The 22,585-nt window shown below is 36.9% G+C and overlaps 1 protein-coding gene across 4 annotated transcripts in view; it reads left to right on the top strand.

Annotated features, from left to right (window-relative positions):
- LOC107186701 (calponin homology domain-containing protein DDB_G0272472) overlaps positions 1–22,585 on the top strand; it is a 202,379-nt gene that overhangs the window by 170,039 nt on the left and 9,755 nt on the right. For all 4 annotated transcript variants that reach the window (XM_015574635.1, XM_015574632.1, XM_015574634.1 and 1 more), the window contains exons 2-7: positions 2,422–2,568; positions 4,892–5,080; positions 5,512–5,799; positions 6,049–7,428; positions 19,201–19,554; positions 21,909–22,136. In XM_015574635.1, coding sequence (XP_015430121.1) covers positions 2,521–2,568; positions 4,892–5,080; positions 5,512–5,799; positions 6,049–7,428; positions 19,201–19,554; positions 21,909–22,136 — 2,487 coding nt within the window. In that variant the 5' untranslated portion in view covers positions 2,422–2,520. The remainder of the gene's footprint in view (positions 1–2,421; positions 2,569–4,891; positions 5,081–5,511; positions 5,800–6,048; positions 7,429–19,200; positions 19,555–21,908; positions 22,137–22,585) is intronic.

Genomic DNA, 22,585 nt, shown 5'->3' with positions numbered 1-22,585 from the left:
AATTTTGTAACACTATACATAATCGAACCAATTTCATGGAATCGAATAATTTCGGCACTGATATATAAAATGGCGCCTAAAAATTAACGAACTGTTAATAGGAGTGATTACAGACTGATTAGAGTGAATTCAGGGAAGAATTATTTGTTTATAGTGCCACGATTCATTTCGATAAATATTTCTGAATGAAATAAACAGATTTTTAAGATTGTTCACAATCCTGAATGTAACTTACATTTGTTTCTAGAACACGCAAAATTAATAAGAATTCGTTTGTTTCATAATTCAAGTAACTCCTACTTATTCCACGTTTAGTAGCAAGTGTCCGATGACTTACGGACGGGAATGTATATATCGATTGCTTATTACCCACAATCTTAATTTGTTCAAACGTTGCAGAAATGCAATACATATAAAACAATACCGCACACAATATTCGCCTTGCTATTAACTTTAATCGATCTGTCACACGATCTTCGTGTAATTATTGTCATCTCCGTTGATTACCTGCCAACGATATATATCGTGGAACATCGTAAATTAATCAGTAAATCGTAGCTGAGGAGAGCCTCTTTCTTCTCGGCTCGAATAAAGTGATCGATTTGCTCGATTTTCCCCGATCGATAGAACCTTTAATATCATTTTACGCCTGTCAAGACTCTGAACCAGTTCAGTTGCCAAGCATACCGTGATATTTCCCCCCCTCCACAACTTTTCTTTGTCCCACGAGCGTGTGTTCTGTAACGAGTGCCATTTCCCAGTTTCGTTCTTCGTCTATATTTGCGTAATCGTCGAGACTCAATCGAAACATTAAACATCACTGTACGGGGATTACTTTAGGTAATTTAATTTTCTTCTTTTTTTGTTTATTTTCCCTGAGGTGTTTCAACAGTTTCCACGCGATATATTTTCTTTGATTTTGAGATCGTTTCTTACTACTCCCGCAGGATTTCTTCATCTTTTTGCCTGATTCTCCAACCTTTCCCCCGATCTTCCTCATTATCTGCCCCGATGCGTTCGCTGGTTCTGTTGCACGATATATGTACTTTTCCGTCGAGTTTATTTTCTATTGTCACTCCTCTCTTCTTTCCGTTTCTATTGTCTCGCACAGTACCGATATATATTTTCCCGTCTTTTCAAGTTTTGTCTGCGGTTCGCGGTCGCTCGAGTTTTAATTGCTTCTTTTGTCGTGCTGTCTTTGAAGAAACTTTTTCCTCTTGTTCGTTCGATTCTTTTCTGTTTTGTTGTTTGGCAGGAAGAATATACCTGGACAAATATTTGAAGTTACGAAATAATTAATGTACTAATTCAAAATTAAATGCAAATATTATAGCATATATTTGCTTTAGATGATAAAGGTATCTAAGAACAATAAGATTGAATTTTGGGGTGAAAAATGTTGTCTATGTATAAGATTATGTGCACTTAGGCTCCAATCGATATAAATTTAATTTTCATTATATTTGAGTAGCTGATATTTGAGAACATGCGACGTAAATTCCTTTAGCGATTCTGATTAGATAAATTACATTTCAAGACTTGGGAATTTTTAATTTGTGCATTGGGTAACTTTCAGTAACTCAGCGTCTTTTGTAAACAATTATTTATTATTTTTATTGTGCAGATGTTAGTAATCGTTAGAACAAGTATCCATTGTACTACACTATTACACGGTCATTTGTGTAGGAAAACATTTGTAAAGCTTTCTATATAAGTACATTCTTTTTGTTGAACTGTTTGAATCATGAAAAGTCTGTAAAAGATAGACCACAGCACCGAATTTATGAATTTCTAAAAACGACATTTTATATTACATTTTTCAACAATTCTTGTTATCCAAGCCTCAAGTAACTGCACTACAGATATAATCACTATCACGATCAACATTCAGTAAACATTGCTTAAAATTGTAGAATAATCGTCTCGAACTCAATCACTATCAGAATTGTATAATTCACAAAGAAATTCGTAATAACATGGATCATCTCCTCCGTAGGCAATGAGAGTGACGATGCTCCAAGAGAAAGTTTATTTTGTCCTTCCTCCAAATTTTTATTTTTATTGAAAAAAGTTCTACAAACCTGACCTAACAAACGATTGTATAATGTAGTAGAGATTGTGATAAGTATTCCAGAACTTTTTCGTAAAAAAATATTTTTGCCCCCGAAATGTAAAAAAATATGTTTGAAATATGATAATAACACAGTATGTATTATACAGGAATACATTATCCAACAAAGAATAGTACATTTTGTAACTAATTCTGGGGACAAGAAATGACTCCCCTCTGGTTCGCACGAAACCAGATACGATCCATGAAATCGTGTCGACGCGTTTCTGCGATCTCCGACACCGCTACCGACAGAAGTTCATTTCCCGTTAGTTCGTCAGTTAATAAGGTTTCCTGTTGCTCGGTTCCAGGGACGAGGCGTAGGATGGGCCCGACCGTGCGAGGAGTCGTGCTACACTGAAGAGGAGGAGCTCCCCGAAGACGAGAGAGAAGGAGGGAAGGAACATAGGATGCCCGCCTCGCAGACCGCCGCCACGGAGCGGCGAAATGAGAGGATGGTGGGTATATCCTTTTGGCATATATGTGTCGTCAGTAGATGAAACATTCTCTTTTTCTCGTGGTTCTGCGTTATTAACGCCTAACAGGCACCTTTCACGCGGAACATTAACCCTTTGTACTACCAGAACCCTAGCAATAAAGTGCGACTTCGATGTTTTACTTATGAACATTAAAAATACCCATCGTTTGTCCAGTTGGGATTTATAAATGTTTACGAAATAACGATTTATAAACTTAAATGAAAAAATTAATAATCCTAAATGACAAAGAATTCAGATATGTCCACTAACGTTTGTAAGTATTTAAAGTGCGTTTAAGTTGCTCAAAAGAAGTCCTCCGAAACGGCACAGGGGCAATGCAAGGGGTGCACCGTGCGGTGCTGTGTGCTCTGACTGGTCGATGTCATTGCGCTGGCCAATAGAAACGATGTGTGTGCCCAATCACCAATCAGACTCGTATACCCTTCGGAGGCCTTCCTCTAAGCAACGCACTTTACCTCTTAGGACACTTTTTTGACCAGGAAAAACGTAACGTTTCATACTGATTGAGTATTCTGTATCATTTCTATGACTTTAGCAATTCTCCTCTAACGGGGTTCATCGTTCGCAAACTCGTCGACAACTGGCGTCCGCACAAGAAACTAAAATGAAATAATCATTAGGATCCGAACATTTTAATATCCCTTATTCTGTATCATTTCTATGACTTTATGTTAGTGGATTTAATAACTATTGAGCTTTGATATTATGTATTAAATAATATGAATAATTTTGGGATTGTCCTTCAAGTTTCTTTCACATTTGATAAGTGTCCTAATACACTTATAAACAGATGTGTCATACAGTGGAACTATGATACTTGTGTGTTTTATCAAGCGGCAGCTCATTTATTGACCTTGTCCATGGAGTAGTGTACAAGAAATGCTAGACAAGTCGATCAGCATCTGTCCATTCCAACCTTGATAATAAATAGACTGCGGATGTTTATACATTTATAGCATCCCATAATTTGGGGAATGTAATAAAATAAAGATTTTAATAAAGTTTAGTACTATTTATGTATTATTAGTAAGGTAGTAAAAACTCTAGTACAGGACTCCAAATTCTGTCCTGTTTCAACTTCTAGATATTCATGTCAGAAATTGTGACTAATAATAAATAATTGATCTTTCTGTTATAATATACATGAAAAATATCGGACTTTCGTATAGTAGAGTATAAATGAAGTAGATTTATATTAGTGTATTTCCATCAAAGTTACACTTACAGTTTTATCTGCCTGTTTCTTGTTGTTCTACTTTAAATGTAAAAATTGTAAATTCCTTTATATTTTTAAATTGAAAGACATATTACATACGACTGTTTAAACGTTTAAAAACATGCAGATGCGTGTCTCGAAGACGAGGAATTGAAAGGACACGATCAGTAACGCTGCTAACAGATTCGTAACGCATAAAAGGGTGATAGGGACAAGGAAACACGATTTTCCGAGGTCGGACTTGACAATCGTCGTTAACTACCGCGCAGCGATTCGCGACGATTATCGCTTTGTAAAGGCTAGCTACCGTAGAAGCGTGATTCCGCTTCCGGTTCACGGACGATGCCGTAATAGAAGCTTTGGTTAGCTATGGGCGTTAAAGCAGAAACCGATTATGTGTTCTTACATGTTCTATTTTTACATCATCCCCTTTTCATGTGATAAATTGAACTTTTTACACGATCTTGCTCGACACGGTATGAATAAGAAATTTAAACATCATTAAAATTATTATTAGTTTCTAAAGGATAATAGAATAAAAACATTGCTGAGAATATTATTACCTTGTAGTTTGGGATGCAGGAATATTAATCAGACCCGTGTTGTAGTTGTGAGATATTCCCATTTGTTCCTAATTGCACGGTGACAGTTTCTCCCCTTTCTTCGATCGATGACTCATTCTGGCCTATTCTTCCTGAAGTGATCATCGGAACGATGGCACATCGTTATAGTCTGTTAGAGCTGCACCCTCGATCTGCACTTCCGCTGCAAGCTGATCCTAAGTGCAGATCGAGTAGGCTTCACTGCTACTTGAAAGGGAAATGCAGACAGTGTTGTCATCAAAAGTGTCCCCTCTTTCAGAAATCTGCACTCAAATAATTCGTGTGATAATTTATTTGGCATTTGTTAAATATTTGAAGTATAAAAGATTTAGTGGATATTAAAAGATAGCAGTAGAGGAAATTTTATGTATGATTTGTTTTCAGCTGTAGTTTTAAATATTAATTTGTTGGTTAATACGAACAATTTTACGTGAACTAAGCATGGTTTGTTTACAATTTACAGATCACACACGAGCCGCCAAAATTAAAGACCACCCTGAAAACACCTCCAAAGCAAGCAACAAATCCTCTTCAATTCGTCAAAGTTGGACCATGTTCCCTGTATCGTACAGCACAGGAACAGCTGCAGAAAGTCCAAGAAGTGAAGAAAATAAAACAAGAGGTCCGCGATGATCCCGAAGATTGGCAGTCGGTAAGATAAGATATCCATTTACTACACTAAATCTTCATTTTGGTATTCTTAAATATTATTTCCATTAAATATACGTAAATACGTTTTTTAATTAATTAGGTGCAAAAGAAACGAATCATTTCGAATAATAATACAACTATCCCGTAGACTTTCAAAGAATAGTTAACACGTCAGTTGATTGTAGTATAACAATTTATTGTTTTTCTGTTTATCAGCTTAAAAATTCTAGTATTTAATTTAGAAGCATAATTCTTTAATAACTATACGTTATATTATATTAGCGGTTGTTCAGAAGAATCTTTAAAAATATTTCGCTATGTGTAAGTAAAGAATAAAATGAAATTACTTAAGAATTATTTAATCAGAAAGTCTATATAAACCCTGCACATATACGTAAATACACTGAATCGTTATTCATAATCTGTTCATAGAATTTGGACAACTGGAAGAGCAGTCGAAGGAAGCGTCAGGAACACATTATCGAGCGGGTGGTGGAGGTGAAGAAACTTGAGCTGGAGGAACACGATCGGCAGCGTCGTCGAAACAAGACTTTCTCGGAAATGATGGAAGAGAGGGGCAATAGGGGTCGCAAGCTAAGCATCAGCTTGGCCATGTACCACGAGGACGATGCCAATGACCTAAGTGACCTTGGCATAGGCACCAGCAGTGGAAAGAGCTCAGTTAGCGGGGACACTCACGATGACACACACAGTGTTCTGGTAAGATAGTAACACCTATAAGTAGCACCTGTCTTCTTAGTGATTCGTACTTTATACTCGATTCCCCTCACCGTTACTTTCTAAAAACATTGCAACTACTTAGATCGAAATGGAAATTGCCCTACATTTTATCAATCGACGGACATACATCAAATACATTACTATTTCCACGTTAAATGCAAGTTGATATTACAATACAAGTTGATCATTCGACCATGAAAAAAAAAGAGTTCATGAATCTCTTTTCAGAGCGATAGAGACAGTGAAATAGAGAAGAATCACTCGGACCTGGACAATGTGCCAAACGAAAGCGTCATTGGTAATGACATGACGACAACGTCAGCGACCAGCGTGTCCGCAACGATTACGACGACGAAGAAACCATTTGGGAACGGTTTCCACATCAGTCACAATCACAACAACCAGGAGTATGACTCGGCAACAACAGCGACGACCAGCTCGCCGGAACCGGAAGAGTACACGTACGAGGGTGCGATCCGTAGTTACGTGTCGAGGGTGTCGCAGAACATACCAAGAAGATCGTTGGCCAGCCTGGACGCGAAGCTCGAGAGCGCGAAATCTTCTACGAACGGTTCGAAGACCAGTCTGAACGACGAGAACAAATCCACCATACCGGTCGTCAAAGTGGACATACTGAAGAGGCGGGAGATCTTCGAGAAAGCGTCGTTGAAGAGCAACGAGAGTAAAGCGAACAACAGGCTCTCCGGCGATTTCACCAGCACGAAATCGATCAAGGAACGGCTCTCGAACTTGGAGAAGCAGAAGCAGGAGCCGGAGGGTAGCGACAAGACCGGAAAAATGCTGAACAGATTGTCCGGTGATATGAGCTCGATCCGTGAAAGATTATCCCATCTGGAGAAACAGACCACAGAGAGGGAGAACAAGAACTCCGTTCATCGTAAGCTGAGCACCGAAGAATTAGAGACAGTCAGACCGCTCAGAGATAGATTGTTTACCCTGGAGAAATACAGTAGCAGCGACGAGTCATCAGCACCTGGAACCGCTCATGAATCCAGACACAATGGCGAACTATCCGCCAGGTCGATAAAAGACCGCTTGACCGCTTTAGACCAGGCCAGGAGCAAAGAATCAGCCGATAAAAGATCGTTCGTTGGGAAGCACGCGTTGTGCTTCCGGGATCAAGAGAACAGAATCGACACCTCTACGCCAAGCGAAAGAAGCTCGTCACCTGATTCAGAGTATCGCGTGCCGAGAGCTGCTTTCCATAGAAGCCTGGATTCTCTAGACGCCGACGCATCGAGCGGTCCTGATACTTTCGAGCGTGTACAAAGCCTGGAAGAGCTCGACTATGGACGACGTTACCCAGCGTCATCCTCGTCCGCTGAACTACTGAACGACACGGATCGTGAGGATTCCGGGATCCACACGGCCGATGTCAGCTGCTCCGTCAGCCAGGCCGACGAACCGGTGGACGAAGACATCGTGCACGCTAGCACGATCATCGAGAGACACGAAGCGATCGAAGAGAAACCCGAAGAACCTCATGACGTCGAAACGGTGAATGTAACTGTCGCTGAACACAGCACTGCCGTGCCTGAGATCTCGACGGTTTCTGCCAACCAGCAGGATGCAGTAGTAACAAAGAAGGTAAGTCGTGACAATGGGATTGCATGGTTGTTCTTCTGTCGAATAAGTCCAGTTTTTAATCGTCGTCGTAGATTGTTCATCTGGCTCGTGTAAAAGTAAAATTATCGAGTGGGGTATACATATATCGTTGCTTGAAGATTGTGAGAAGTTGATCTAATGTGGTCTGTGCCGTCTATGAATAATGTTTAGCTAAAGTGATTCGGTAATTTGAGTAACGGGATGTTTTTATTTATGGAGATCAGTCGTTATGTCTGTCCTATCTATAATTTATAGAATATTTTTATTCATATGAATTAGTATGTTACGATTACTCCTTGAGTACGTGGTTTAATAGATCGCCAAATTTTGATCCTAACGGTGTTGTTACACTTCGGTCACGGGACATCAAATTATGCTATCTATCCAATAACTCTTTGGTTCTCTAGGGTACTGCTGAAACTTCTGGGGAACTGTCGACTAACAAATCACAATCGCAGGCTCACATAGAGATTACTAACTCTAGCACACTTCGTTCCTATCCCACTACGTGTCGCCCAATCGTATACCAAAGTCCCAAAGTACCTCCGCGAAGAACACCGCCCGACACGCTTCCCAAACCAAAGTTACCTGTCTCTAAAGAGCTCATCGACACCAAAGTAGACTCCTTACCTACCAAAGAAACAAACATACCAGCGACCTCCGCACTATTCGTGGGGCAGCAAAATTCTGACCTTACTAGCGACGAAAAGGTCCAGAGTAACTTAAAAGAGGACTCGGCCAAGATCATGAACTCAACATCGACATTAAATTCAACCGTTGAAGATAGTTGTCACGTGTCGCCTAGCAGGACAGTAATTGTTCCAACAACCCTTCAGTTAGACTCTAACACTACCTCAGCCTTCAACTCTTCTGCGAAAGAGGTTACAAAGACAACACCAGTAACGTCTCCGCGATCAGCATCTAAAATCCCTACCCCGCTTCCTCGAAAGACAGTAGCTACAAAATTGTCTCCTACAAGTTCCACGTCCTCTCTAAGCCCGCCCGCATCGCCATCCTCGCCTAAAATACCATTCATGAAGGCGAGAACGTCGAACGTCGTCAAGAGTCCAACTAGTCAGATGTCCTCCCCACAATTCCCAAAAGCGTCAGAGATACCTATTCCTGTTAGTTCCAACAGCACGGTTCCGACCAATATTCCATCCAGCACCTGCGCACCAGTCTTCTCCAGCCTGGAGCCATCGTCCCCGATGTTCACCGTGAAACTCGTTTCCCCCTCCTTCCTATCCAGCACGATAAACCAGGTGACGGTGGGTGAAGAGACACTGGCTGCCGAAAGACGCCGTACGGTGGTGGAAATTTGCGAAAAGGTGGTGGTACCTCAGGGCAAGACACCTACGACGCCTCCAGTGACACCGTTCATCACCGTGGATCGCGTCGCAGACAAGCAGAGCTCAGCGACCGAGGTTAGGATCGAACAGCAATCTAACTGCCCCTTGAGGAAGTCTTAAGCGAGGCGGGGTGGAGTGACTCGTCTTTAGGGATATCTCCGCGTAGCGCGTTATCTCTTCGCCCTTTTGTTAGACCTGGCTTCGTCTAACTTCCATTAGATCTTGTACATAAGAATGGGCTTGGAGCGCGGGCGTCCAAGTGGTGGGAATCATTCGGTCGCGTGTGAATGATGAAAAGAGAAGTTGAATAGATTACAAAGACTGTCAGTTACAAAGCTCAATGGACACTATAGAAAAATAATCGACTATTAGTTGATTTAAATATTCTCGCAATACATTTATACAGGTAATTTTGTCTGTATATGAACTACCACCGTGTTGTAGCTCTCTTTCTGGTTTACTTGAATCCTATATACGGTAGTCATTATTTTTCGTCAAAGGGGAGACTCGGTTGGATATTATCTTGGGAAATGATTCTCGCGTCACGAATCGGTCCGATCAGGAAACCAAATCCCGCCACTTGGGACACCCAGATAATATATAACCCGTCTTCGCCTATCGCTTCCACACGTATTTATTATCCGCCATTACGCACAAATCTCGCTGGAAACGAAGGCGTGAGACCATAGCTAACGATGTAAATAGACGACGCAGGAGCAAAACGTATATAATAACCCCCCCCCCCCTCCCAGTATCGAGTAGAATTAGATCAGGTAGCCGGAAACACGTACTAGCCGGAGGTAAAGGACGGTACGAGTTCGAGTAAAATCGGTAATCACGGTGATTCGCGCGAAACTTGGCGGCCTAATCAAACGGAACGTCTGTTTTCGATCACCACGGTTGATCCAAAGTGATCTCCGAATTGAAACAGTAATTTTTCGTAAGATACTGACGATTCTTATTATGAATTATTTGAAATGCTTCTTTTTTAAAGAAGTACATTGGAAAGTTTACTGGTGATTTCTTTTCAAAATGGTGGAAAAATCGACGCTTCGAATCTTTGGTTTCATGACTTATCAAAGTGTAATATTTTAGTCTTAATAGGTGTCATAAAGATTGATTACTCGCTACAGTCGCGCGATTTGGCACTCTCTCGCTATACTTTCTCGTCGCCTAATTGTACAAAGAGCCCGATATAATTCTTGATATTCTAAAAACCGCCACTTTGTCTGCTATGTTAAAGAAGGATTATCGGAGCTATTTCTCCATATTTTTTTTTTTTCTTGAAAGCAGTATACCTCTTGAGAAGGTAAACATGTTGGATAATTTACAGTAAAAGTCATTAATATTTAGGAAGAATTGTTGTTTTAATTCCGGTGCAGAAACTTTTGGAATAAACCGTGTGGAACGAGGCCTATGCGATCGATCGCTGCCTCGTATAGAAATTGTAAGAAGACATTGTGATAAAAATTTCGAATTTCTACATGCGATTGGCATGAAAAACGTGAGAAGCAAGCCGTGAACGATGGAAATCGTAAATACCATTGTTCTCTGAGGTACTCCGAGCGAAATACTTCATTTTAGAGTAACTTGTAACTAATCTCACCGCGACTCGTTGACACTTACACGCGGTTAACGATCGATTCTAGCATTCAGGAGTACGCAGTTAATGAAATATAAAATTCATTAGGCTGAAAAATTAATCGTATCGTGTTGTCATCGTGACCGAGAATAGAATCCAGGTTTCCTCGAGAAAAGAATTTCGAAGCATGAATAAATTGGGTTCGTGGAAACTAAAAGCACCCGACAGTTTGTCGATATTCTCTTTTCTGGACAGATGGATGTGGAACATCGTATCTTCTCCGTGAACTCGATCCATTTCTGCTTCGAACAATCTGGATTTCGAATCCGTGAAACACCTAGTCAGTTATATGTACTCGAAATCGAGCGTTAGTTTAAAATTATGTGCACAAAGTACACTGCCAAACAAAAAATTGATTTTAATCTCGATGCGTTTCGGTTTCACCACTGTCTTCGTTGTCGCACACATTGTTCGAAACAATAAAGTGGAAAAAAATCCGCTGAGTATATTCGAAACGTCTGATCACAAATAAAGGGGAAATAGTATAAATTTTCAAACTGCATTTCAATGATTTGTCTTCCATCGTGTCGGTTAACGAAGGAGTTTGTTCGTTTACCAGAAGTTACGCAAACAATTACATATACGTTTAATCTTTAATGTTAATTTTTCGGAAATTTACTTTACTTTCCTATTTGCTAAAGATGTATGTGGACTTTGTATTATGATACATATTCAATCAATGAAGTTTCTGAGTAACAAACGATTATTTTATGAAATTATTTATACTTCTTTTAGTAATAGATCATAACACTTTCTTAAATTAAAGAGAAACGTAAACTTTCTATAAATGTCTGGTAATAAACAAAAAGTACCAAAACTATACATACATAAAACGCATAAGTATTATATTTAGTTAGTGATACCCAATAGATACAAAGAATTTGAATTTTTTTAAGTACGTATACCTTATGCACTTTTAGTTTATATAATGTTATTTCGTTTCGTTTGTTTGATTATAGTCAATACTAGAATGACCAGCATTAAATATATACTAACTCTTTACCCTGGGAATTTTTTAATTCCCCATACATTTTGTTTCGTCAGTGGAAACAATCGACTGCAAAGAGCTAAATTATATTGTATTTTATAATAACATACATAATGCATAGTACAAGTTAACATAATATAAAATGTATAGTAAATTAAAGCTCAACATCAATATATAAATATATAATTGTAGGTAAGATAAAGAATCTGCAATCCGCCATTTCAAGGAGTTTGGTAGTTTTTGCGTTAAAACAACATTTTCCTTTTTTTCATTTTCATCAAGGATAAACATTCCTATTATTACGGTGATTAATTATAGAAGTAAAAAGATTATTATAGCAAAAGTATACGTTTGGGTAACTCCTGGAAATCGAACCTTCAATAACAAGTAATCCTCGATCGATTTATCGGGATCGCCTAATATCTGGGTGTCGTGAGGAACGTCGAAAATCGCGTTATCGTCGCTCGTGATACGTGTATCATCGTGGAACAACGGCTCGAACTGCATCGTGCAGTCGAGCTACAGCAGCCGAACACATCCGAAGTGTCGCCCTCGTGACCTGTGTGGATCGAAGGTCGGTCAAAGTGGCGTTTAATTATTCAAGAGCCTCGTATCTGGCCGGTCCGCGATAAAACTGTGTCCTGAATTGTCACGATTAATCGTCTCGTTCTCCAAGGTTCGCGCATTCGTTCCACGATCGGTGCATCCGAAGGAGGTAAGAATCGTGTTACTTGTCTGGGAAAATAACCAGCTGGGTTGATCGTTGCGAAAGTTTATTAATCAGAATGTCTTGATCCTGCCGCCTCCTATAATCGCCGTTTTATTTATTAACAAGCAGTGTGTTTAATATCGAAGAGTTGTTGACCTGTAGCTGATAAATTCCTTGTAGCTTCGTACAATAAAATCACGTTTTTTTTTCTTTGAATTGTACAGGATGTCAAGAATAATCTGGACCCAATTTATGTTGTGTATTTAGGAGAGATCGAGCGGATGAAAACCATTTCACAAGGAAATAGATCTGCAAATGATTTCCTGGAGAATTGTAAATATTTGGATGATTAATCACAACGCTCTTTTATTTGTTATACAATTGTCGATAAATGAACTTCAAATATTATTTAACGACAATTAAGAAACTCTGAAATGTGGAAGATACTTTTACAGAAAATTTTAGTCCTAAAAAATTCAATTGAATTTATCGTATAAATACAATTATCCTATAATGCCAGTAAATACAAAATGAATGATTTACAGGTCAAAGATAATATATAAGGAATAGTTTTTCTTATGTTTTTAAAAAATTCTTACTTCTCTATATCACTCTATAAAAGTATAAATTTATGTTTACAAATACAGATTCATCTTTTTTCTTCATCTGTTTAATTTAGAGCACCTAACATATTACATAAATCTGGTCCATGTGTTTTTGTAAACCCTGTATATTAAACAGTCAGAACCCTGAATTTTTTACTCGTCGTATGTATCGAGCGAAGAAAATTAGGTCTTATTTTCTCCCACACCAATTCCACGTTTGTTCCATCTTACTAGCTTGTTTGCCGTAGCTACGTCGACAATCGTCATCGTGCGAACTCAAGCGAACGTCCTAAATCTAAGCTCTGCCGCTGCGAAGAGGTAAGACGGCGCCTTTCAGTTGCTCGAACTAGCAATAAACTCCCAGAACTCTGTTTTTTCCCGACTATCGAACGATCGTTAGTTGTCCGCTCGTCGATAATGGTTTTTTTCTCCTCGATTTTAATTTGTGCATGGCAGCTTGGTTGATTTCGATCCTTTAGTTCTTGAACCCTTCTTCGTTTTTTTTTTTATGTAAACGCACAAATTTTGTGTTTTGTTTTTAACATTTTGCTTTCGAAGTCTGTACATATATTTACCCCTGTGAAATTGGAACATTGTGGTTCGATATTCTTTATGTTCTCCGTAGGGCTGATGCAATTCACATGAATTGACCCACCACCAGTCGGCTGATTACTTAAGAAGTCGTTAGTCGTCTTGTTTTCACTCTCACATTGTTATATGGTAATTAAGCGCACAGCTGTTATTAACGCACATCGTGTAGACACGTGAAAACACTGGCGTTGATGACTCCTCGGCAACTTCCGGTGGCATGATGATAAAGCGACAGGTCATTTTGTAATAAAAAATTTCATTACTACTTCCTTCTTTACGTTATGAACTTACTTTACGAATGTTCTTTGTGAATTGTGACATTGAATTGAGTGAAACTACGTGTTAAAAATCATATTAAAATGGGATAGAGGCAGTAAATTAAATTTTTATTGTTTTTAACATACATATGATTTATTCATATTTATTCTTTAATATTTTTTAATACACTACAAGGTTGGAAGTTATATTAGAGAAAGTAAATTTTAACATTCAGAGCGTTTACATAAATTGCATTTTGTAGAGTGCAGTGTATTAGATGCATTTTTCTTGCTTCAAAGTAATTTCAATTATTCAAATCGTACAACGACTTTGACGAATATTATACTTTCATATTCTAAAATAATATTTATTATTCTTTTTTATGATCAGGAATTAACGAGGAGTGAAGAAACAGTGTTTTTTATGCTCACCGAAATATTTCTCGAATAAATGCAGACAATGCAAACATAATTATTCTTCTTTTTCGACAAAATTGCTAGAAGTGTAACTCAAAATCGACGAATTTGATCCTTAAATCACAATCCAAGGGAGTATGGAATACCATTATAGTATCATCAATCTTTGCACCCAATAATACCGCCAGATGGTAAAATTATCTATCTGTCAATATTGCAAATTGGAGACAGATGCAGTATTTCGCGATAAAACCGTAACGTTCGTATCGACACCAGCAGAACAGATGTCTTTTTTAGTTTCTTTGCAATTCCCAAATAATCGGAGAGACATGTATGAGAACTGGTCTAGATAATGTGTGTCGATTTTGTAGGATTTTGTTCCCTTTGTTGACTCTGCGATTATTTCGTGAAAGGTGGTCGGTGGAATTAATATTTTATTGAACGTCGGCTTCTTCAGCTTACCATAACACTTCTCGTTGGATTTATTATCATGATTAATCGACAGAACGAAGAAACGAGGTAATCGTTCCTGTTTTCATTTGGCAAACGGTGTTTTTCGTGCAAAACTTTTCATTACTTCGCAGCCGATTCTTTTAGAAATCAGAATTTATAATGATGATATTCAAGAGGCCCGCGTTTGCTTTCGAAACTCGAAAGTTCACTTTCTTTTTTTTAGTCACAATGCTCTGTGCCACAAGACACTTTCCTCAGATCTTTATCTGAATTTGGACAGAAGCTGTAATTCGTGAAGACACGTGTAAAATTGCCAGGCTAATTACAATGGACGGTTTTCGTGTGTTCTAGTATGTAGGAGTTTTACTAATCGTTGACGGGCATATAAAACTTTCAGTCTACAGGCAAAAATTCATCTTTGTAGTGAGATATTAAATAAAACAAATTAGCTCGAAGCTCCTGAAATTCTAGAAGATGAGAAGAATGAGTGCTTTGATAAATAAACTGCGCAAATTTATACATTTATATTTCACGCAAGTATGTGTAACAGAATAAATTGGAAAAATCGAACGGATTCAATGGATCTTAATAAAGCCCTTAATAATAAGCATAAAATTGTGGTCGATTTGATTATTTTATTTTTTGCAATTTCTATGACAATACAAATTTAAATAACCGTCTGCAACCTAATAATAAATTTTGTGTGACTGTTTCCACTCACTCAAAACAGGTTTTCAGACTGACGAGGGTTTCTATATTAAAAAATTTGAATAAAATTGACATATATATTAGTTTAAAATATTTGAACCACTTCTTCGAAGCAACTGATTTCTTTACTTCATGGGAAATAATCTGTGTCATTGACCGTTTAATTACGAGTGGAATTTCTTGTTTACAATTGTTTATATCTTGTTTACGTCTCACACACGAGAAACAGGCGATATTTCATGGTTGGTTTCATCTCGAAACTGTACAGAGGAAATCTAGAACGCCCCGTGAAAATTGCGAATTCAGTTCCCGTCCAGCCCGATGGATTCAGATAAAACGTTATCTTTATTGCCGAAAGATCTTATCTCTGTTTATTCGCACTTCGTCAGCCGGCGGCAATAGCACATGACATCATATTTGCACGAAAAACTTGCAACATAGTGAACTGCACGAGGAACACGCGTTCCATTCGTTTGGTGCACACGCTTATTTTGTAACTGGAAGCATTTACGATTGAACGTGCTCGCACGACTAATGGTAGTTTATGATTTTCCCCTCAAACGAAGTGTTTGTGCTGCGTTACACAAAATTTTGAGCACAATTAACACTAGACTATGGATTTTACATACTCGTAGAGTATACGATTTATTAGAATTCAGTATGGTGAAAAGTTTGGATGAAATTTTTATTTTATCTGAAATCTAATACCCTGACAAATATAAGAGTAAACAAATTAGAAGAAAAAATATATATTTGTTTGTTCTAATAGAATTTCATTTAATAATATTCCATTAATGTATGTATGCTTAGGAAAGTGGAGAATTAATTACATAATATCTATGTAGATAGGCAGAAGTTTGAGAGTATTTTTTTTTCATGTGTACCAATGCATCTGAACAATAGTACATACAGAAAAATCATTTATTTCTTTTTGTTAAACACGTTGAGCCTGTTTTAATCTGTGTCACGAACAAATTAATTTCACAGTAATCAATTAACATAATAATTCGATTAATCATCAATACCGTCTTTTATTTATTAAATTATGTTGTTTTAAAACGCTTTAATATTAACATAAATGGAGTTTATATTTTCTGTCATTATAAACAGACTGCGAATATTTCTGTAAATTCGCATTTTTATGGATTGCATTTGGAAAAAGAAGGAAATAAAATCTGTGTCAAACATTATTCATAAAATCCATAGTACAATTATTATTAATTACTTGTTGCAATTCATGTGAAAATTTACCTATAAAAATATTTTTTAAACTTTTTCTGAAACATGGATTTTTCTTCCAGTAGTTCTAGTTGTGGCAATCCAATATATCTTTAGATGCTGAATAATTCAATTTATATGAAGCTTTTACATTGGTTAAACGAATTCGTGCGCTTTAATAATATCAACATTACACACCACATAATCTGAAATCATAAATTGTATATGTATTTACATCTGTTTGGAACATGGTTCGTAGTTCTCGCGAGCGAACGTTTCGTTTCGTGTATTCATTTTCGTACGGACTGTGCAAAAAAAGAAAACTAACGATAGTAGTCATGCATGAACGCCGGCGCATTGATGTCTATCGAAAATATGGTGAACATAGAGCGAAAAAACAATAGACAACCAGAACGAGACCAGTAGAATGCAAAATAATCTTCCATCCGAAACCGTAGTTGCGCCGCAACTTGTTGCTCGAAATCAGTGTTTCTCAAGCCTCCCCGGTCTGTTACAGTTATCTTTCAGTTATCCTTCGTATCTGCTTATGACAAATTATAATACTTAATGTTATGTTGATTTCTATCATTGTTCCCTACATCAATTGAATATTGTTCATGATGGGAGAACGATTTGTGCATGGGAGTATACAATAATTATTTAACTTTATTTATGTGCTTTTATTATTATTTGCAATGCATGAGCGTGTGCAGTAACTACTTACGACCGTCTGACTCACAAATAACACGGAAAATTTTTCTGTGAACACTTATCACTAGATAGTGAATTTTAATGCTTATATTTTTTAACTTCTTTAATGAAGGCAGAAATTAAATAGAAATTAATTTTTTTCTGTTAAGAATAACAATTGAAATTTTATCGAAATATCATTGAGATATTTAGTTTGATTTGTTTTGTACATACGTATCCGCTTTAAAATCTACAAACTAACATAAATCAGAATGTTAAACAGTCTTTCTATACATTTGTCAGTAAACACGAATGCAATCAGAGACTAATAATCAAATAATTCGATTTCACTGCTTTTCTAAGTGTGTGCACGACTAATAAGCATAGCACAGAAAATTCATCAACCTTTTATGGTTACCAAAGTTTCATTTCACAGCAACAAGCTTCTTTCTTACATACAATTTTTGTTGAATTAGCTGTTGATAAATTCGTATATAAAAGGTAAATGACAATAATAGAAGAGAAGATATCGTTATTGAATTTATTACACATAGCAATGAGTAATCCATTCATTTGTAACAAAATCAGTGCTGCTTTTCAAGAAAATCAACAACTTACACTCCCTTAGCATGTTAACGTATTCACTTACGTAAACATAATTAAAAATGAATGAAATTAATGAATCATCAAATAAATACACAATCAACAACTGAACTTCCTCCAATAACAAGTTAGAATTATCTATCTTACGCTATTATTTACGGTTTTCAAAGACGGTGAAACAAATTGAATTTAAATTACATTACTATCTCGTTAACAATGTAGTGAATTACTCATTGGTAGCGCATTGCACCCAGGATTGAACGAAGATTGGCCATAAAGGGTTAACCCTCCACTGCCCAAATTCATTTTTAGTGTTCAAAAAATGGTTTATCTGTATAAAAGTAATACGTGGACCGTGGATGTTTATGCATTTATAGCGTCTCCTAACTTGCACAACATAGCAAAATGAAAATCGTAAGAAATTTTAATAATATGTATGTATTAACCCTTTATTTCCTGACGGTACTGTGTATGTAGTATGTACCACTCATATTACAATAAAATACTGCTATGGATCAATATGTTTAGAATATTGCTAAGACTTATAACAATGTACTACTTTTTTGAAGTCCTTTGAGATTCTATAAAACGCCACCAGCACTCAGAGACACCATATTTAGCTATTTGAATAAAAAATACATATTTGAACAGTTTTCAATTATCTGGAATAAAAATTGCGGTAAAAACAATTCAGGGTTTAAACTGGCTCCCGCAAATTTGTAATAATTATAAATTTAATCGACAATTTAACAGAACATTTTAAGAAACTCCAACTCCCGATTGCTACAAAAAATCGCAAGGTCAACGATAAAACTAAGGAAAATGAAACGTTACAAAAATTTCTTCTTAACACAAGCCTTATGGAACTGTAGTTGATAGTGAAAGATTAATAATTTCTTATTTAACTACAAAAAATGATATTTTTATAAAAAAATTATGTGGTTATAGATTTTTTGACGGATGGCTCGAGAAAAAATGTTAACGATCAAATAAAACTAAAAATTAAGATCAAAGTAGGCAAACTTAGGTTTTGATTTTTGTTGTAAATTTTTTTCCATTTAAGTATTTTGAAGTACTTTAAAATATTAACCATACAAATGAAATTGGTAAAATTGATAAAATGTAGAAAGGGCCATATGGAGCTAGATACGGTACCAAACACGGAAACCACCTTAAAGGGTTAATATTAACATATTAAAGCCCTCAATATAGCAAACAAAATTCCGTGCAATTTTGTTTATTTATACACACAGTACCCAAAGATGGTAAATTTGCATAAGCATCCACAGTCTACCGATACATGACGTCAAAGTTCTCCGACCCAGTAGAGGGTTAAAAAAACGTCACTGAAAAATCGAGGCCACGGTGTTTCGGTTTGAGAAACCCTGGCCCCTTGATCGGGGCAAAGCCACGCCGGTGTCGATTTGCATAGAATGTGGCGTTGCAAAATTCGTGGCCGGTACCTAGCCGCAAGCCCAGTTCCGTACAGGCAGAAGCAATAACGCAGCTCCTCCGTCTCTTCAGGAACCGATCGTTATCGAGAAAGCGGACGAAGAGGAGGCAGCGGCGGTGGCGACGACGACGACGACGACGGCGGCGATTTGCCAGCCGTGCCCGCCAGTCGAACACGAAGAGCACGAGGAAAAGGAAGCGCCGATGAACGGGAAGATCATCGAGGCTTACCAGCCACCGCCGTTACCGCCGCGAAAGTCGATCGTGGAGTCGATCGACGCGCACGATGCACCTGAGACCATCGAGCGTCCCGCTGCGAACGTACCCGCGCCTGAAAGACCGACGACCTTGACCCTGGCCAACCAAGAAATCGGTATGCTGGACACGATGACCATGCTGAGCCCTGTGTCGCCGATCTCGAAACAGGTGATTAATCATTGTTCGTTTCGTTTGCGATTTATTTTTATTTTTTTTTTCCTTCCTTTTTTCTTCGTTACTTCTTCTATTTTCTGGGGACATTGAATTTGCTTCGGTGTGGGTTTCGTTTATGTGTGGGATTGGGGGTTGTTTTGAAGGTGATTGACAGGTGTGCGTGTGGTAATTGTCGGGTTGTTTCTGATTTATTTTCGTTAATTCTTTTTTTATGTTTGCTGGAGTTTCTTGATTCAGTTTGATATTCTGGATATCTCATAAGTGACAGTTTTTATGCGTTTGTAGTATAACTCCGAGTACGGAGACCGTGTCCGTGTGGTCCCGAGTGTTTAAAAACCGTATCTAACTCATCAATTTGGAAATGTAATTTAAGCTAAGAGTTGTTCGTATTTAGTCATGTAAAAAAGCAGGTGCTTTTTAATGATCGCGGTCGAAAGTATGTTTACAAAAGAAGGAAGCATACGGTTTCCAACGCACCCAGACACCAATGTCTCTATTGGCTTGTACATAAAAGATTGTGGCGTTAACATTTTCTTTTTTTTCAGTATTGTGATTTTCTTTTGTACAGTTACTTTGATGTCTACTTAATTCCTCGTAGCGTGTTTCATTGACAGTTGTTATTCCAATTGACAGCCTGTAATTAGTCGTTATAACACTTTAACAAATTTTTTTACATGAGTGTCTCTTGGTTTTCTATTATTCGGAATTTTAATCTTCGAGATAAGGATTTTAATCGCTTTATCTTCTGTTCAAATTTACATAATTGTGAATCTAACATTTTTGCAAATAGAACTATTGGAAAGTGATGTACGAATTTAAGATTGAAACCGAGTGTATATTTCATAGAAATTTGACATAAAACATGTATTATATTGGTGGTACCAAGTTTTTTTTAAATGTAGAAGCAAGCTGACGACAGGTATCCGACTTCTACTAATTACACTTCCTTTGGGAATTTCAGCCAGTGAAAGTGCAAAGCATTGTTCTATACGTAATAAGGCTGTCAGAAAAGTAATTTAATTATATTAATAACACTTCCGGAGAAAAAATATTTAGAACTCAAACAAAGGATTATTTAAAAGCTTTACAGGAAATGCGAATGCTTCTTAAATTCCTATTCCGATCAGTCGAAACTTCAATCATACACTCGTGCTGTAGAACCTAGTCTTTTCATGAATATAAATACTACACAGATTCTATGATTAGTTTGTTTTTCCACAAAAACGGTAAGTAATATTGTAGCCAGACTTTAAAATTTTATGCATTTGCACTTACCTAAAAATCGATACAGTAAGAAATTTAATATTTCTTAATGTGATTTTTATTTTATTTAGATTCGAATAGAACTCTTAATGGAATAGATCAGTTTCTATTTTGTTCCCGTTTCTTCAGATTAAAACCTAAGACATCCGCAGTTGAGTGGAGACATAAACATACATATTAGGTCATTGCACATGAAATGAGCGACTTTACTGATACGTATATTTGACGTTACTTTTATGAATGAAAATTATTAACATGACTCCTATCTTTATTGCAGAATTATACAGTGTACTCTTCTCGTTTTAAGGTATTATCTAACATAGCAATAAAATCAGTTATGTTAAATATTAAAGTTAATTCAGGTAGTGAATCAATGTTATTGTCAGTGAAATTCGACCATTTCCCCCACGTGCATGAAAGGGTGAACATTTATACTAAATTCATAAATAAACTTCACAACGATGCATATCAGTTTCTGCTGAAGAATACTCTTTAGTGATGACAACATTTCCCGTAATGACGGTAGCCTAAAGTGTCCTACGAATTGTCTTCAAATTTATTATAATAACTATGTAATGAATCTAACATGAATGTAACAATTGTATTTCAATGAAATACGTGTGTAAAGTCTATTTAATTTCATTTTCTCTAATAACATTCGTATAGTATTCCATATAATATCAAGTTTCGGTGATAAAACAATCATTTCATGTGTAACAACTTAACATTATAAAAGAAATATAATTATTCTATTGAGGATTCTGTTAGGTCGCAAATATGATAAAAATCTCATACGACTCTGTATAAAACACTTTAGTATACTGCGTTTAAAAAAAAATCCTAAATACTATAAATGCACGAAATCCGAAGTCTAGTTATGATTAATACGAAACGAACAAGATCTTAACTATTTTTCGTTTCAGTTCGTTTATCTATTACAAAAAGAAGCCAAGGTTCCAGTGATCTCTTACTTTTACGTTATAGTGTACCCACATCGACAGTTCCAATTTTATTATTATTGTATTCCTTACTTTCATTTCCTTAGTTCTGAAGATTTCTAACCGATTGGTTTTCGTCCATGACAGATCTTGCCGCTAAACCTATCGAGTGACGAGGAGATAGTCACTGGCCTGGCATTCCCTCTTGGACCACCAACCAGCGTAGAACCTCCTAAGGAAAAACCACCGCCGCCACCCGTAGATGTCAGCGATGAAGAGAGTCTACCGTTAGAGCCTTTGAAGAGGCTGAATTCTACCCGTAGAATCAAGAAAGAATTGCGCACGAGGCGTTCCGATTTTCTTGGACTCGAAGGGGTGAGTAATAAATTTTCCCATGAAATATCAGACTCGATTTGTATTAGGATATCGCAAAAGTCTCAACATGACATCCTCGAAGTTAAACAAAAAAATTATAATAATTCAGAATAATTTATATAACAATTTTTCTTTGAAAGAAGAATTTTAATAACTCTCTCATAAAACTTAGTTGGTTTATGTTCCAAACATGAAAGTAACACAATCATACTCTGTCAGTTAAAATAATTTTACGATTTTTGTGATAAACCAATCGATTATTGAAATATTTAGATGATAGAAACTTCAAGGATGGTGAAATTAATTATTCAAATACAGAATTTCAAATTTCGAATAAAGGATACAGAACTTGTTGCTCATTCTTCGCTGAATCAAGATGAAAGTCCTAAATACAATGTAAACGTAATTTATTCTAAAGCTATTTTTATTGGAAGTTTTCCGCTTGTAAA

This window comes from Dufourea novaeangliae, unplaced genomic scaffold (genome assembly GCF_001272555.1).
Source record: "Dufourea novaeangliae isolate 0120121106 unplaced genomic scaffold, ASM127255v1 scaffold84, whole genome shotgun sequence".
NCBI classification, from domain to species: Eukaryota; Metazoa; Arthropoda; class Insecta; order Hymenoptera; family Halictidae; genus Dufourea; species Dufourea novaeangliae.
This window is presented reverse-complemented; position numbering and strand designations above follow the sequence as displayed.